The sequence below is a fragment of the Bombus flavifrons genome, chromosome 2, assembly GCF_040668555.2.
Source record: "Bombus flavifrons isolate JBK064 chromosome 2, iyBomFlav1_principal, whole genome shotgun sequence".
NCBI lineage: Eukaryota > Metazoa > Arthropoda > Insecta > Hymenoptera > Apidae > Bombus > Bombus flavifrons.
In genome coordinates, this window is record NC_138443.1 from 14,995,084 (window position 1) to 15,009,891 (window position 14,808).

General features: G+C 29.5%; 5 protein-coding genes across 9 annotated transcripts in view; 2 read left to right on the forward strand and 3 right to left on the reverse strand.

Annotated features, from left to right (window-relative positions):
* The window catches only part of APC4 (anaphase-promoting complex subunit 4), a 49,907-nt gene extending 46,906 nt beyond the window's left edge, over nt 1-3,001 (forward strand). For all 3 annotated transcript variants that reach the window (XM_069132445.1, XM_069132446.1, XM_069132447.1), the window contains 6 exons: nt 130-512; nt 586-786; nt 864-1,145; nt 1,217-1,440; nt 1,517-2,088; nt 2,160-3,001. In XM_069132445.1, coding sequence (XP_068988546.1) covers nt 130-512; nt 586-786; nt 864-1,145; nt 1,217-1,440; nt 1,517-2,088; nt 2,160-2,575 — 2,078 coding nt within the window. In that variant the 3' untranslated portion in view covers nt 2,576-3,001. The remainder of the gene's footprint in view (nt 1-129; nt 513-585; nt 787-863; nt 1,146-1,216; nt 1,441-1,516; nt 2,089-2,159) is intronic.
* LOC138190034 (uncharacterized) lies at nt 2,557-4,377 on the reverse strand. Its single transcript, XM_069132480.1, has 6 exons — nt 4,176-4,377; nt 3,967-4,044; nt 3,446-3,697; nt 3,238-3,372; nt 3,060-3,165; nt 2,557-2,988 (listed from the first exon to the last, which is right to left on the reverse strand). Exons 2-6 carry the CDS (start codon nt 3,973-3,975, stop codon nt 2,828-2,830), a joined length of 663 nt encoding a protein of 220 aa, XP_068988581.1. The 5' UTR covers nt 3,976-4,044; nt 4,176-4,377; the 3' UTR covers nt 2,557-2,827.
* Nucleotides 4,378-4,392: 15 nt separating this feature from the next.
* LOC138190036 (transmembrane protein 60) lies at nt 4,393-5,936 on the reverse strand. The gene is made up of 3 exons (XM_069132482.1): nt 5,482-5,936; nt 4,902-5,120; nt 4,393-4,663 (listed from the first exon to the last, which is right to left on the reverse strand). Exons 1-2 carry the CDS (start codon nt 5,689-5,691, stop codon nt 4,944-4,946), a joined length of 387 nt encoding a protein of 128 aa, XP_068988583.1. The 5' UTR covers nt 5,692-5,936; the 3' UTR covers nt 4,393-4,663; nt 4,902-4,943.
* Nucleotides 5,937-6,594: 658 nt separating this feature from the next.
* Nucleotides 6,595-10,002, forward strand: LOC138190032 (NADH-cytochrome b5 reductase 3). 3 transcript variants are annotated; one of them, XM_069132475.1, is made up of 5 exons: nt 6,595-6,862; nt 7,620-7,869; nt 8,489-8,821; nt 8,895-9,083; nt 9,163-10,002. In XM_069132475.1, the coding sequence occupies exons 2-5, from the start codon at nt 7,849-7,851 to the stop codon at nt 9,544-9,546; spliced, it is 927 nt and encodes a 308-aa protein (XP_068988576.1). In that variant the 5' UTR covers nt 6,595-6,862; nt 7,620-7,848; the 3' UTR covers nt 9,547-10,002. The 3 variants fall into 3 exon arrangements, with proteins under 3 accessions (XP_068988576.1, XP_068988574.1, XP_068988575.1); XM_069132473.1 differs by lacking the exon at nt 7,620-7,869 and having other exon boundaries at nt 6,596-6,862; XM_069132474.1 differs by lacking the exon at nt 6,595-6,862 and having other exon boundaries at nt 7,408-7,869.
* On the reverse strand, nt 9,933-12,886 carry CCT2 (chaperonin containing TCP1 subunit 2). Its single transcript, XM_069132452.1, has 7 exons — nt 12,746-12,886; nt 12,004-12,313; nt 11,419-11,852; nt 11,258-11,335; nt 10,953-11,177; nt 10,503-10,884; nt 9,933-10,403 (listed from the first exon to the last, which is right to left on the reverse strand). Exons 1-7 carry the CDS (start codon nt 12,746-12,748, stop codon nt 10,231-10,233), a joined length of 1,605 nt encoding a protein of 534 aa, XP_068988553.1. The 5' UTR covers nt 12,749-12,886; the 3' UTR covers nt 9,933-10,230.
* Between the last annotated feature and the right edge of the window lie 1,922 nt (nt 12,887-14,808).

Sequence of the window (14,808 nt, forward strand, 5' to 3'; positions counted from 1 at the left end):
TATTAATTTTTTAATAAATATTATCAGAGTTTGATTCATCGCAATATTAGTTTTATTTATAATAGTATGAATTCTTGAATATCATAAATGTAATAAATAATGTTATCTTTATTAAAATGATTTTTATAGGAGAAGTTACGTTACATAGATTAACATGGCAAAGAGTATGGTTATTGAGTCCTCAAGAGGAATCCGATACTATAGTGAATTTAGCATGGAGACCAGATGGAAAACTTCTAGCGATTTGTTATGAAGTCTCTAAATTAGTGTGTCTTGTAGATATTGAGAATAAAAATATTATACATAGAACAAAGTTAATGTTGCACAATGCAATTACATGTATGACATGGTTACCATTAGCAAATTTAGAAAGTGATACTTTGTTAAATGGTAGCAAAGCAAATATGCTACCGACTGGAGAATATCTCCCACCTTTACCTAGTTTAAATAGAAGTTTTGGTCAAGAATCAGAACGCAAGGAAGTTTTATCTCAAACTTTAGATATACTTTTTGTAAGTTTAAATATCACATATGTTTTGGAATATTAACATTGTGATCATCTATAGATAATTGTATATGCTATAGCTTGGCTTAGATGATGGAAATGTTGCAATGTATGTATTTGGAATGTTCTATTGCGGTATAATTTCTGTTGGTCATGGTCAAATATTAGAAATTAGTGGTGGATTTGGCAAATCAATGTGGATTACATGGAAGGATAATATTGGCATCAAAGCTAGTAGATTATGGTGTCCACTGTTGGAACAAAGCACAGCTTTTTTAAAGGTTCTTTGCTTAATATATTTTAAAAGTTTATTTCAAAATAATACTAAATTTCTATAAATTTTTTATCTAAATTTGAGGTAGCACAAGCTCAAGCTAATATCGAATACCTGATGGATTATCTTTCACGTACGTTAATGGCAATATCTGAAGCATGGGAGACAATTCTTTTGGAAATGGATGAAAAACTTGCACGATATGCAGAAACAAATCCACCTGGTGGAGTTGCTGCGGACTTTTTAGAACTGTTAATGATTGGTATACCTACCCAAAACTTAGAGAATTTCTTACTGCGTGATTTGACTGAAAAGGGTTTAAAAAAGTTAGGACATAGCATTGAAATGTGTTATAGTAATATACAGGTATGATGGTAATATTTGGTGATAATTTCTTTAATTTATCTACATCACAATAATCCATCCCTATTTTGTAGAAATTAGTCTTAAAAAATTTAACTAGCGTTGGGATGGCCCTCGTATACCAATTAGCTGAAATGAGAGGAATGGTCAGATTAGGTGGCTCGTATGAATTACTAGGACTTACTGATGAGACTATTATAACTAATGCTCTTCATGCATCAGAAGCTTTTTTAGCAAAATCTTCTGAAATTCAGCAAGTGATAGATCATAGCATGCGTGACTATAAAGCGTTTTTCCGGTACGTTTAGAAATTAAAATTATTATCCAATATTTCTACTATTTCTATTTCTCCTATTTTATATTTTTATTTTAAGGTGGTTATACGTTGCAATTTTAAGGCTGTCAGATGAAAGAATACCATCTGAAGTAAGTCGTGTCAGTCAACAAGAGTTAACATTTATCGCCGAATTTTTGCGCGGTTTTGATAAGACTGAACCTGGTGTTGGAGGAAGAAAAGGGGTGAATTTAGAAAAGTTAGGTCAATACTTGCGACGGGAGAATTTACAAACTTGTCTAACTCCTGAAGGAAGCGAATGGGCTACTATGCTCGATGAAAATCATTGTCTTCGTGATCATCCTCTTATTGTGAAACAAGACCTTAATTATTCCTTATTGCAGTCTCATGCGAAATTAATTACTGCTATACATAATGTTTTTCGTGAGTCTTACCAAGGATTAGTTGAACATTTTACCATATCAAATATTACTTTGTCGCCGTCTATAGGATTTACATCATCGCAAGTTGTAACAAACAATGATAGTTTGCTAGTAGCTACATGTGATGCTGACCATCAAATTTTACGACTGTTTAAAGTCGAGTGTTCATGCATAGAACCCATTTCTCTTAGGTTTAAATTAAGTACAATAGATACAGATTATAAATCAGGTTTGCTGTTTTACTATAAATATATGTAATAATTTAATTCTTCAAAGTAACATAACGTTTGTTTTTTACAGAATCTCATTCCAAATCGTACATAGACTGTACTGTAGTTGATCTACAATTTTACTCTAACGAACATCTCAGTTTACTGCTACTTAACAAACATACACATGCATCGTATCTTGTACAATTGCCATTGAATAACGTCCGAATTTTTGAAAATCAAGATAAGAATGCAATTAGTTTAGTAGATCTTTTAGGTAACAGTTGGCCACGACCTTTTCAAGGTATAACTGCTAAAAAAATAGCAGTCAGTGGTGCGCGAAAAGTGGCCGCTGTTTTAAGTGAAAACAATAGGAAAATAAGATTATTAGAAACTGAAGTGGAACCTGAAGAAGAGGAAGAAGAAGAAGATGAAGAAGATGTAATGAATGATAGTATGTTGAACACTACTCATGGAACAGCTGCAAATTCTCAAACATATAATTAAACTATTTAATCATTATTTATATACATAAATATATATACAATATGTTGCAAGAGAATTCTCATCTACAAAACATTTATTAAAACTATTTTTTTACTTATGAAATGATTATGTATTTTATGTCTTCATGGCACAATTCCTAAATCAATGTATATGTATATAAATTTGAATATGGCTATGTATGTATGTGTGTATGTCTTTATGTTGCATTCACCATGAAACAAAATTTCTTTGAATATATTACAAAATTATTCATTATTTTTGCATTTGATTAAATACTCTTGGGAAATCAATATCAAGAGCTTCATTATCAATACCACCTTCATCAATTGTTGGTATAGACATAGATGGTGGAGGAACAGTATAGATATTTGGCGTATATTTTGCGGGAGAATTTTCTCTTGATTCTTCCAAATCTGAAATAATTCATATTAATTAAACATAAAAATATGATATTTTGTTTTACATATCAATTTATAATATTTACCAAAAAAATTGCGATTGTGTCTCCTTTTTGTTGTGATAATGAAAAGAACAATAGCTATAGCAACAACTATTACCATGACAGCAGCCATACCCCGTAATAAATTTGTCTATAAGAAAGAGAGTATTGAAAACAAATAGGAAAAATATATTTATTGAAGATATAACGTATCTTAACATACCTCAAAGTCGTTTTCCCAAAGATCTTCCCAATCTTTCTTAACTATTAATTCAATAGTATTACTAGTGATATTAGAACGATCTGATATACCTTTGGAAAAACATTTATAGAAACCAGACTCAGCTGTTGATACACCCTAATAAAAGATATAATTTCTTAAGATAAAATACCTAAAAGTTGTAAGAGGAATATTTACAATAATTACTTACCCTTATGAAAAGCTTTCCTGTTAACACTTCATAATTATATTTGTTTTCATCCATTAAATTTCCAGGCCCAATAATGCGATTATTACCAGTAAGGTGCCAAAACATAAAACGATGATGATCATCACTGCTCAAACATGGAAGTTCAGCTATATGACCTGCTGGAACTTTTGTCACTGTAACTTGATCTTCATTAGCTCCACTTTTCGTTAGTGATAATAATAAACATAGAAATATAAAATAAATCACATTCATCTGTAAAATAGAATTGCAATAAAAAATAATTGCAATAATACATAAGATTGGATAGAGTATATATTTATTTATTTTAATATTAATAAATAATGAGTTCAAATTATAAACTTGAATATATGATAATTTGTAATATTTAGTATATTTATATTTAATATTTAGATAGCTTAATTTATAATATTAATCTTGGTTTTTGCAAAATATATTGTTAATTATTGTAAACTATATAGATATTTAATGTAACATAGTAAAAACATATCTGGTCATTCTACCTGCTTCATGTTACTTATATCCAGTTCAGTAGATCACTATAAAATTGTTGATTTATCCACTTTATGAACTCATAAGTTCTGTTCACACAAAAGGAATACTTAGATTAAAAAATTCATAGTAAAAATGTATGAAAACTGTTACAGAACTTGTTCTACTATCAACTAAACTAGCAAAATGTTTTGTATCATTCGTACTGTGTTCTACTAACAATTACATTCCAATTCCACTGATCATTTCCATTGAAAGAATTTCAATGGTATAGAACTTTAAATGTAACAGATGGTTGCTGGAATAATTATCATATGCACAATGCAAGCAAAAGACATTTGTCAATGAACCATGTTGCATAACAATAAAGGTAAGTACATAAATTCTTTCTAATGTTTCACTGTTATTTATTTTATATATTAATAAATATGCTAAAAAATATTACAGTCACTTTATTGTTTGTAAGAGATGACAGTCTTATGAACTAATGAGAAAAGCTTCAATAATGGATCTGAGGTAGAGTTACTTATTTATATCTTTGTCCTATTCATCCTTGTGCAATAGAGTATTTATAGTAAACTAGAGTGGCATCTTGTGACTACCATACTATCTAAACATGCACTATATACTTTCTCACTTTTACTATTCAAAAGAGACTGGTATGTAAAATAAAATGTAATGTCAGGAAAGTATTTACACACGTTGTACCTATTAATTAATCATTATATAACATATACATATGAGATGCAAATAAATAATAAATTACTACTTATTTTCAAAATGTTTTTAAGTTAAAAAAGTGATCCTCATATATACAAAAAATATAGCCATTGTTTATAATTGAAATCAACATAATTTTGATGACGTTAATAATAATTATATCAATAATAATTAAAGTTAATTTATACAAAATGTATTCATATAAAACATTGTAGATATTACATACATTTATTATAATATTTCTGAATTGGCTGTGATTTGGTCATTGTTAATATCGATAATGATGCATCAAATTTATAAAGACATCAACTGCCAATGCTGGAAGAAGAATCCAAAATGGTCCCAAAACAAGTTTTGCTGGTAAAAACCAATGTGGTGCTTCTAATTTCAAACATATTAAAATTTGAGCACTTATTTTCATGAGCATAACTGATGTATACCACATCTGAAAAGAAGATATTTTCAATATTCATAAAATATAATAAGTACCCAGTTTCATCACAGTACATGTTTACATCAAATTCATAAGCTTAGCTTTTTTGTATGAAATATTATATTTTCAAGAATTTCAATATGATGAATGTTACATATAATTTGTCACTCAATATATAATAAATTAAGTTTCCTTTTTAACGAAATTCTTATTAACAGTAGAATGGACAATACATTTTTTATTTATTCATATAATTAAGGGAATAATATACTATAAATTAAAGTGACAATTTTTGCAATCTTCTTATTAACAAATTAATTAGTAATATTTATAATTTATATGCAAGTAATACTCTTTGATGAAAAAAACTTACTTCCCGGGGTAAATGATCAATACGTCCATTTTTAAAAAGGGTGATGATATTAATAATAATATTAACTGAAACTATGAGATCAAACAACCACAGTGGAATAAAAACAATAAACCAATTCCATTGTGTCCTCTGATCGAGCCTCAAGACAAGCAGAATCAGAAAAATCAAAAGATTAAACCATGTATATAACGCACGATGTAAAGCTGTCATTGGGATATATAATTAAGTACGTCAAAAATCACGAGACAAAACGTGATCTTGAAACTATACGATTATGTTGCAAATTCGGTGATCTGTTTACATCAACGTTTGATATACCACCTAACCTCTATCGTCAACTAACCTATAAGTTGTAACGATTTCTAAGATGTCGCTACTAACATAAATATATTAATATTATTCAAATTTGTATATCGCATTATAAAACGACATAAAAAATATATTACTACAGAATATGCTATTTCTTTATTATTTTTAATAAAGTAAAGTAGATTATCTTTAATTTTATCACAGTTTTTACATTATATACTGATATTGTAAAGTCGCGAGATCGATTGAGTGATATAAACGGCTAGCCCGGGTAACAAACTCGAGGTCTTATTTTTGTTAAGTAGATATATTTTTGGATTATTTTGAGATAATGACAATGTTTTTACTTTTTCAATTTATTCTGATTTATAACTCTCAATAGACGTAGTATTTATAGGGAAACTATATGTACATGAATATAATTTGCTGTTATGTTGTTCTATACTGTATTTGTATTATATGCTTGTTGTATTGTATACATGTGTAATTATATAAAGATACATTTATTCATATACCTATTTATTATAAGATGACATAAGTTTTGATTGCAATAACTTGAAAAATTATCATATTCATATACTTTATACTTTTAAAATAATTGTTAAAAGGACATGATATTATAAGCGAAATATCATTCATTTTATAATCTTTTTTAACGAGTAACGCCGTTATTGTTCAAATTACTTGAAAGTAATATAAAATTAGTTAAGTTATTTTTCAATATCTCTATCTTAAACGCTTTAAAAGTTTTTATGCTATAAAAAGAATATCTAAGAACATACTATCACTAAGCAGCGACCTTGAATCAAGATCGTTTCATCATTCAGTAAATATGTTTGTGATTGTAAAAATTGTACGATCATCCACTCGAGCCGATAGTTATAATATTGTTCAAAGAATTCTTTTAGAATAAGTATTATTTATAGTTTAATTTGCAAACGACATTTCTAAATAAACTGAATTGAATGATATAATAGTTATAAGGTGATACGTTCCTTGTGAATATATAGTAAATAATACAATTATCGTAATTATGCCGAATGAAGCGAGTCCTACATCAAATGGATCTAATGTGCGTATATGACATTTAATAAAATTTTTTTATTATTTGTTTATACATAAACGTATAATATAAAATATTTATTTAAATATAATGGTTTCTTTTTAGTTTGAAGTTAATCGAAAATTAAATTTGTTCATTATCGAATTATGTAATTAAACGGTTATATTTAGATAAATAAAGTGAACGAGTACGTAAGTGCTTGCTATTATTTAAATTTTTGATCAGCTAATCAGATTTATAAATTCGACAATTTGAAGCAATTCAAAACATTGTTAAATTTAAATTAATACAAATCTACTCCTTAGATTCTTATTATTTGTCACTTCAATGAATCTTATGAATATACTTACATACATGAATATATATCTTTATTAAGCTCTTCGTAATATATGTATATGTACATTATTCACTAAGGTTAGTTGATTGATTAAAAAACTTTCCCTTTGATAAAAATGCTTCCATTTGTCTAATATTATTATATTAATACTGCTATTATATGTACATATATATGTATATGAAATTATGTAGAAAAATTGTAGTGTTATGTTATATACTTTATAGCAATTATGAAACAATCCTCTTTTGATGCGTTACCCAATATTCAACAATATACAACATATTACAATATATAAAGCCACATTTACTCTACGTTTGTAATACCTTCGGTAATATAGCTATAAATATACTGGAATAGTAGAACTGTTATTAGATCGAGGGAAGTAAGATCTATTTTAAAGGGTAGCGTCCTGTGTCTGACCCCATGTAGAAGCCGGTAATTTCTCGAAGTGTGTGCATGAAAAACTTTCAAAACCGGTAACGAACTGAAGACATTTCCGTACTCTTTCTCAATAAGTGTGCTGTCAAAGCATTAGCACTTGTGAATCTTACGGATTCTTTTTTGTTTACCTTTTCTATCTCCTCTTGTGATTACGACCTTAGCCTCATTTTCAACACTTTTTTTACTGAGATTCTAACCACGTGTGATTTAATTCACGATGTCGAACTTACGATCATTGGTAAATAATTTGAATAAAAAATATAAGTTCTCTGAAATCTTATTATTTTTATTAATCGAAAATTTCGAAAAAAATTAATAAGCCGTAATGCATGTAATTGGTTGGCATTGTGTTTTTGTATAACTCAAGCAATCAATTTCTCGTATATTAGTTTATTATTGTTTTATTATAGGTAATAGGTTTGTCCATTTCTATAAATGGATAAAAAGTGTAATTTAATTGTAAAAAAAAAATTGGAAGGATGTTTGTGTGATGACATGTTATGTACTTCAGAAAATTAAATTGTTTACAAGCTGAAGATTCTAAGTATTTATTGTTGTAAGAAGAATCTATAAAGTTCATGATTTAATGTATTTCTATATATGCAGATGACATTCAATAGATTATCACGTTTTGAGTATTCTCATTTACTTTATTGATAATATCTTTTGAATTGGTATTGTATTTTTCAAATTAGTTTTATGTATTAAAAATCAGTACTTAAGTATTACACATAACTCTTTAGTAATCTTCAAAATGCTTGCAAATTTGATCAGAATTTTAAATACAATGAATATGTTTATTTTATAAACTTTATTTTCAAATTCGTAATTTTTATACTTTCCTTTTTTTGTTTTAGTTTGTATCCGTATTAGCTGCTGTAGGAACCATAGCTGTAATAGGATTAGCAGTGAAATTTTACAACAGTTGGAGAAGTGATAAGAAAAAGAAATCTCCAATTTTACTGGTTGAACCAGTTGTTAAATATAGTTTACCATTAATAAAAAAAGACATATTAAGTCATGATACAAGAAAATTCAGATTTGCATTGCCAACTGCCGATCATATATTAGGATTACCAATCGGTCAACATGTTCATTTAACAGTGAAGATTGGGGATGAAGTCGTTATACGCTCTTATACACCTGTATCAAGTGATGATGACCATGGTTATGTAGATCTTGTTATTAAGGTAAATAATAAAATGTATAAAATATGATCTATGCAGTTCAATATGAAAGTCATGAATAAAATTATATATTTAGGTATATTTTAAAAATGTACATCCAAAATTCCCTGAAGGAGGAAAACTGTCTCAATACTTAGAAAACTTAAAAATTGGGGAGACAGTTGATTTTAGAGGACCTTCTGGTCGGCTCGTTTATAAAGGCCATGGAAAATTTTCTATAAAAATTTTGAGAAAAGATCCACCTGTGGAATATAATGTTAAAAAGGTACATGTTATTTAATTTACGCAATTATACTTTCTGCTTGTAAACTTTAAGAAATAAATAAATTTGTATGTTGTTGCAGATTGTAATGTTAGCTGGTGGGACAGGAATCACACCAATGCTACAATTAATTCGTGCTATAATAAAGGATTCTACAGATGAAACTCAAGCTTCGCTACTTTTTGCCAATCAAACAGAAAAAGATATATTACTTCGAGAAGAATTAGATGATATTGCAAAGAATCATCCTAACAAATTGAAACTCTGGTATACAATAGATACTAGTAGTGAAAATTGGCCGTACAGTACTGGATTTATAAATGCAGATATGATCAAGGATCATCTATTTCCTCCATCACCTGATACAATAGTACTTATGTGTGGTCCACCTCCAATGATTAATTTTGCTTGTAATCCTAACCTTGATAAACTCGGTTATGATCCAAAATTACGATTTGCATACTGAAGCAACAAGTTATTTTTGTCACATTTAAATGTAGAATACATTTGGCTTGCTAGTTACTTTGACTAAAAGATTGGCTTATAATTTCAAGTTCACTTAAGTTCATAAATGTAATACTCATAAACACATCTCATCTTTTAGTATATACCGTATATTGGTCAATGTAAACGAATATAATATCAGTTCAAGATTTAAAAATACGAGTTAGGTTGATTTGATATACATAATTGTATTCGTTACAATTATACGAATTCATTATATTTTTAACTGCATTTTTGTTCAGACAATTGCATTCTTGCTATAAATGACATTTATAATAATATTTTTTTCAAGTTTATAATTTTGTATAGATGTTGCCAATGCAAAGCTTTAGTAAGGCAAATATACAATTTTAGGGTATTAAGGGCATTTATTGATGTTAAACCTATTGTATTGTTATAAAAAATGATGATCACAAAATGTCCGATTTTTTTATAAACCCTTCTCTTATTTCTGTTTCGAACAGTAATGTAAAATTTATAACGTAAAATAGTATTACATACCATAGCATTAAAGAAGTATATCGGTATTAATTAGTGTCAATGTTTATTAACAAAAGGGATGAAGCTGAATTGTTTATTATTTAATTATAATTCGTGTTACGAAAAAAAGCAGTGCAGATAAAGCAGTGAACGAGCATCTGTGTAATTAACAACGTCCGCGATCCTTGACGCGCTTTCTGGGTGCAGCCCGTAAGATATCATCCACACGTAAAATCATTTCGGCTGCTTCTGCTGCACTAACTAAAACTTGCCTCTTCACAGCCCAAGATTCAGTTATTCCTAATCGTTTCATACAGCCTACTTTTCCTTGCTCCATATCTATTAATGAGAGATAAGTCAAAATAATTAATAATCTATTATTGCTATTCATAACAATAACAACTGTAAATTATATTTATTATTTTAAAATAAACATACCGAGGCCCATGGTATTTGCGCCAGAATTATGTGCAGCTCTCAATTCGCTAACTAGTTGAGCTGAATCGTAACCAGCATTGTCGGCAATAACAGTGGGTAATTGTTGCAATGCACGAGCAAAAGATTCCATTGCAACTGCTTCTTTTCCAGGAGTAGAAGCAGCTGCATTCATTACGGCACAAGCCATTATCATCTCACTACATCCTCCCCCATAAACAATTCTTGATTCACGTACAGTAGCTGATAATACGCAAAGCGCATCATGCAAAGATCTCTCAGCTTCATCAAGAATTTGCTGGGTAGCACCTCTAATAATTACTGTACAAGCCTCTCCTAAAGGAACTCCAGAAAATCGTAATAAAGTGTCTTCACCCAACATTATCTAAAAAGATTAATGTATCTTTAAAAGTGCTAATTCACTAATCATAATTCCAATTTATTCAGGCATACCTGTTCAATGAGATCACATTTGCCAAGTTTCACCATATCAGGATGATCAAAGGTACTGACAATTTCTCCACCAGTAACAAGAGCAAGCCGTTCAATACCATCAAAGTCAGCATGCTCGATAGCCATAATATTAGCGTCAGCAAATAATTGTTCTGGGTAATTATAAATCAACTGTCTATTAACAAAAACGTTGCAGCCATGTTTTATGATCTTCTCGACTTTATCCTAAATTGTAAACACGCGATTATAAATAATTAAATATAGCTCTTTTTGTTAATTGTAATATAATTACACTTTATAGTTACCTTCATTTTTTCCTTCTCTGCTCCTTCTAGTTCTGCAATTTTTGCCATTGAGTCAACTCTAACTCTAGAACCAAATACCTGTAAACCAATATATACATGAATATTGCTGAATTACTATAGAACTTATACAACTATTATAAATTCATATATTTCTTCTTTACCTTGATTTTATCTGTATCCATAGGAGTGTTCGCTATAAGTATACGTGCATCAGTTATTCTCTGTGGCTGATGTACACCAGGTTTTTTGTCTAGTAAGAACCCCTCATCAAGGAAGGAATCACCTAAAGTTCCTCCACGCTTCTTAATTATTTGAATAGCTGATAAATTGCCAGATCCTTTAAGACGCAACACAGCATTTACTGCAAGCTTGCTGAAGTGTTCCTTGTGTTGGGACAGAATTTTCGAACTCAGAGTTGTACGGGCAATATTTAACAAATCTTCACGAAAACGTTCAGGATCTGCAGAATTATCAGCTGCAGCATTTTTCAAAGCTTCTCTTGCTACATTAGTTGCACTTCTCCAGCCAGAAATTATGGTTTGTGGATGAATTTTTTGATCTATTAATTTCTCTGCTTCTCGTAATAATTCAGCAGCTAAAATATGAAATGATTATTTTAAATACTGCATATTAAGTACAAATAATACTACAATTTTATATTGATTTTATACATGATTTTCAATATAAAAGAATTCTCTTAAGTTATATACTAATGATATTAAAGAAATTAAAATAATTATACCAACCAAGGACAGTTACAGAAGTGGTACCATCACCAACTTCATCATCTTGAACACGCGACATATCTACTAAGATTTTAGCAGCAGGATTATCCACACCAACATTTTTGAGAATAGTTGCACCGTCATTGGTAACTTGAACTTGTCCTGCAGATCGGCCATGAGCCACCAATATCTTATCCATACCTTTAGGTCCAAGTGTAGACTTTACTAAATCACCAATAGCTATTGCTCCTACAAACAAACTTAGCCTGGCAATTTCTGCTTTCTCTTCTTCCGCTTCATTTTTTAGGATCCTGACAGGATTTAGGGAAACCTGCAAATGGCCATTTAAATTTTTAGAATTATTTTTATTACTAATATTAACAAACATTTTCCATATATTTTAATTTATTTATGTCGTATAAGTTGCCACGTTCTAATTATATTTTTCGCATCTTTATGATATTTTTGCATTAATTTATTGTCTAATAACGCGAGGTGTTATTTATTCAATCACCTAAAAGTATAATAAACTATAAAAAGTATGTAAGTTGCAATTGTTTTATGAATTGTATTATAATATCTTTAAGAAATAATTTTTTTTAGTTTATAATTAAAAAGATCTATTGATACACGTGCGCCATTTGTCATATCTCTATACAAAACCGGGTAACGAAAGTTAACTCATTATAATTTCGACTTCTGACGATATTTCAATAATATTACTTTACGATATACTAGAGGAAGATGAAAATCAATTAATTACCATTTTGAATTACTGCTAAAGCAGTGGGACACAATTTATAATCGAATAAAGTTTGTTCAACGCCACAGCAAAGCACAATTACAAGAAATTGTCTATCGATAGGTGGAGTTAGTGGCACCTCCGCTTGAAACACCAAAGATATATTTTCTTCCCGTATTCCATTCTAGCGTTTCTTTGATTGGTTAACATAAAAGACTCAGATTATTTTTCACCAATCAAAAATGAGATTAAAGTGCTTAGAGGACGGGAGGTACCTTTCACCATTGAATTCTAGTGAAAAACATCAAGAATCTTCTGATATAATATTCATATGTAGATGGCGCGCCATGCTGGTATGACCGATACGACTCTGAATTTAATTCCTTTTAAGGCTTGTCAAAGGTATAAATTGACACATCATACGCTGACATAAATGTTTTATCAATAATACGTATAATATCACTTACATCTAATTATATTGTGTTTTTAAATAGAGATATAACTATTGAAAGTATATTAAATTATATGTAGATTTATTTGTAACGTAAAAAAGGAATGTTTAGTAATTCTTACAGACTGAACAATCTCTTTTAGGAATTAATAGATAGAATTTTGTATCATAAAATATTAACATTTTATGTAAAGAATAGTATTTTCCTATATCTGAATACATGTACATATATATTAAAAATCTATAATTTCGTAAAAAAATTATGAAATTATATACGATTTTGATATTTATACATAAACAAAAATTCTCCATTTGCAGGAGTATTTGGTATGTACGACATATAATGAGATTGCAAAATTCAACATTTGCTTGGTAAAAATTCGATTGTATCCCTACAGTTGCAGTTATCGGAACATATGATACGATAAAAGTTTCTGAGTCTTTTATCAGAAATTTAAATTCCACTAACCAATTTGGATAGACGCGTGCTCGGCAGCGCGCGCGCGTACGTTTAAATAACGGTCTACACCCAGCTGTCCCCTATTTCATACGGATCTCCACGCACAATAGGGGTCCTGTAGACCTTTCGATGCTTTTATGGGACGCATAGCTGCAGACGTTCCCGCGCATATGTATTTGACGTTCCGAGACAATGCATAGGACAACGGTTGTTACAGAATAAAGGCATTCTGGATTATCGTTAATCAAGAAGTATACCGTGTTGATTATCGCTCTTTCAATGTTTCTAAAAACATGTATTTACCCCTTATCATTTTTCTTTCACTAACATACTACGAAGATGCGCGCGCAATAACAGGTTTTCTGCGCGAAATTAGCCTTGGCATTTCAATAAAGCTAATGTCTTCGCGTTTCAATCATTTTATTCACATTAATGCATGTACACACATAACACGCGTGTACATACGAGTAATATACGGGTGCTGCATATGCAAATTAATGATCGAAGACGCGCTTTCTTTTGCTCGATGTAGTCATATAATCTCACTTTCCACGAATCGTCGAAGAAACTCTTTGTAAAATATAGTCGCCATTGGTAAAAGTATATATAATTTCATAATCGATTCTACGATTTAATTAACGGGTTTAAAAGATCTTTTTTGTAATGTAATGCCACGAGGAACTAATTATGTATTACGTTCAGGAGCATCCTACATCCAAAGATTTTACGTTCGAAGGAATCCATTATTAATAAAATTCCAACGTGTGAAGTCATCGATCCACGAAATGATCGTTAAAAGGAAGAATAAAACTTGCTAGGCTATGCGTCATAGTCTCTGTTCCAGCAATTTAAATCGTAATTAGAATCTATGGTCCATCGACATGATTTAAATATCCTTTGTTAAACATGTAAAGTACTCAAAATCTAACAATGCTAGATTATGTAATTGTGTATACTGTAATAAATGATATATATACATATATATATACACATATACATACAAGATATAAATTATAAAACTAATATTTCATAAATTTTTAGCACGTTCTAATGTATGCAATCGCTCCATACTATTAGAGTGAAACAATCGCTAACTCATAATCAGTTTTAAATGACTGTTCCGCAAATCCAACCAATTGAAGTGAATGGGCGATCGAAGTCGTAAAAGTATTG

Coding starts and splice junctions, on each gene's coding strand:
- CCT2 (XM_069132452.1), bottom strand. Junction 11,178..11,257: donor CAGAGAAGGAAAAAATGAAG/GTAACTATAAAG, acceptor TTTACAATTTAG/GATAAAGTCGAGAAGATCAT. Junction 10,404..10,502: donor CGCAAATACCATGGGCCTCG/GTATGTTTATTT, acceptor TCTCATTAATAG/ATATGGAGCAAGGAAAAGTA.
- LOC138190034 (XM_069132480.1), bottom strand. Junction 3,373..3,445: donor CAGGAAAGCTTTTCATAAGG/GTAAGTAATTAT, acceptor ATCTTTTATTAG/GGTGTATCAACAGCTGAGTC. Junction 3,166..3,237: donor TTTGGGAAAACGACTTTGAG/GTATGTTAAGAT, acceptor TCTTTCTTATAG/ACAAATTTATTACGGGGTAT.
- LOC138190036 (XM_069132482.1), bottom strand. CDS start 5,691: ATGACAGCTTTACATCGTGCGTTATATACATGGTTTAATCTTTTGATT. Junction 5,121..5,481: donor TTGATCATTTACCCCGGGAA/GTAAGTTTTTTT, acceptor TCTTCTTTTCAG/ATGTGGTATACATCAGTTAT.
- LOC138190032 (XM_069132473.1), top strand. CDS start 6,824: ATGCCGAATGAAGCGAGTCCTACATCAAATGGATCTAAT. Junction 8,822..8,894: donor ATGTAGATCTTGTTATTAAG/GTAAATAATAAA, acceptor TTATATATTTAG/GTATATTTTAAAAATGTACA. Junction 9,084..9,162: donor TGGAATATAATGTTAAAAAG/GTACATGTTATT, acceptor ATGTTGTTGCAG/ATTGTAATGTTAGCTGGTGG.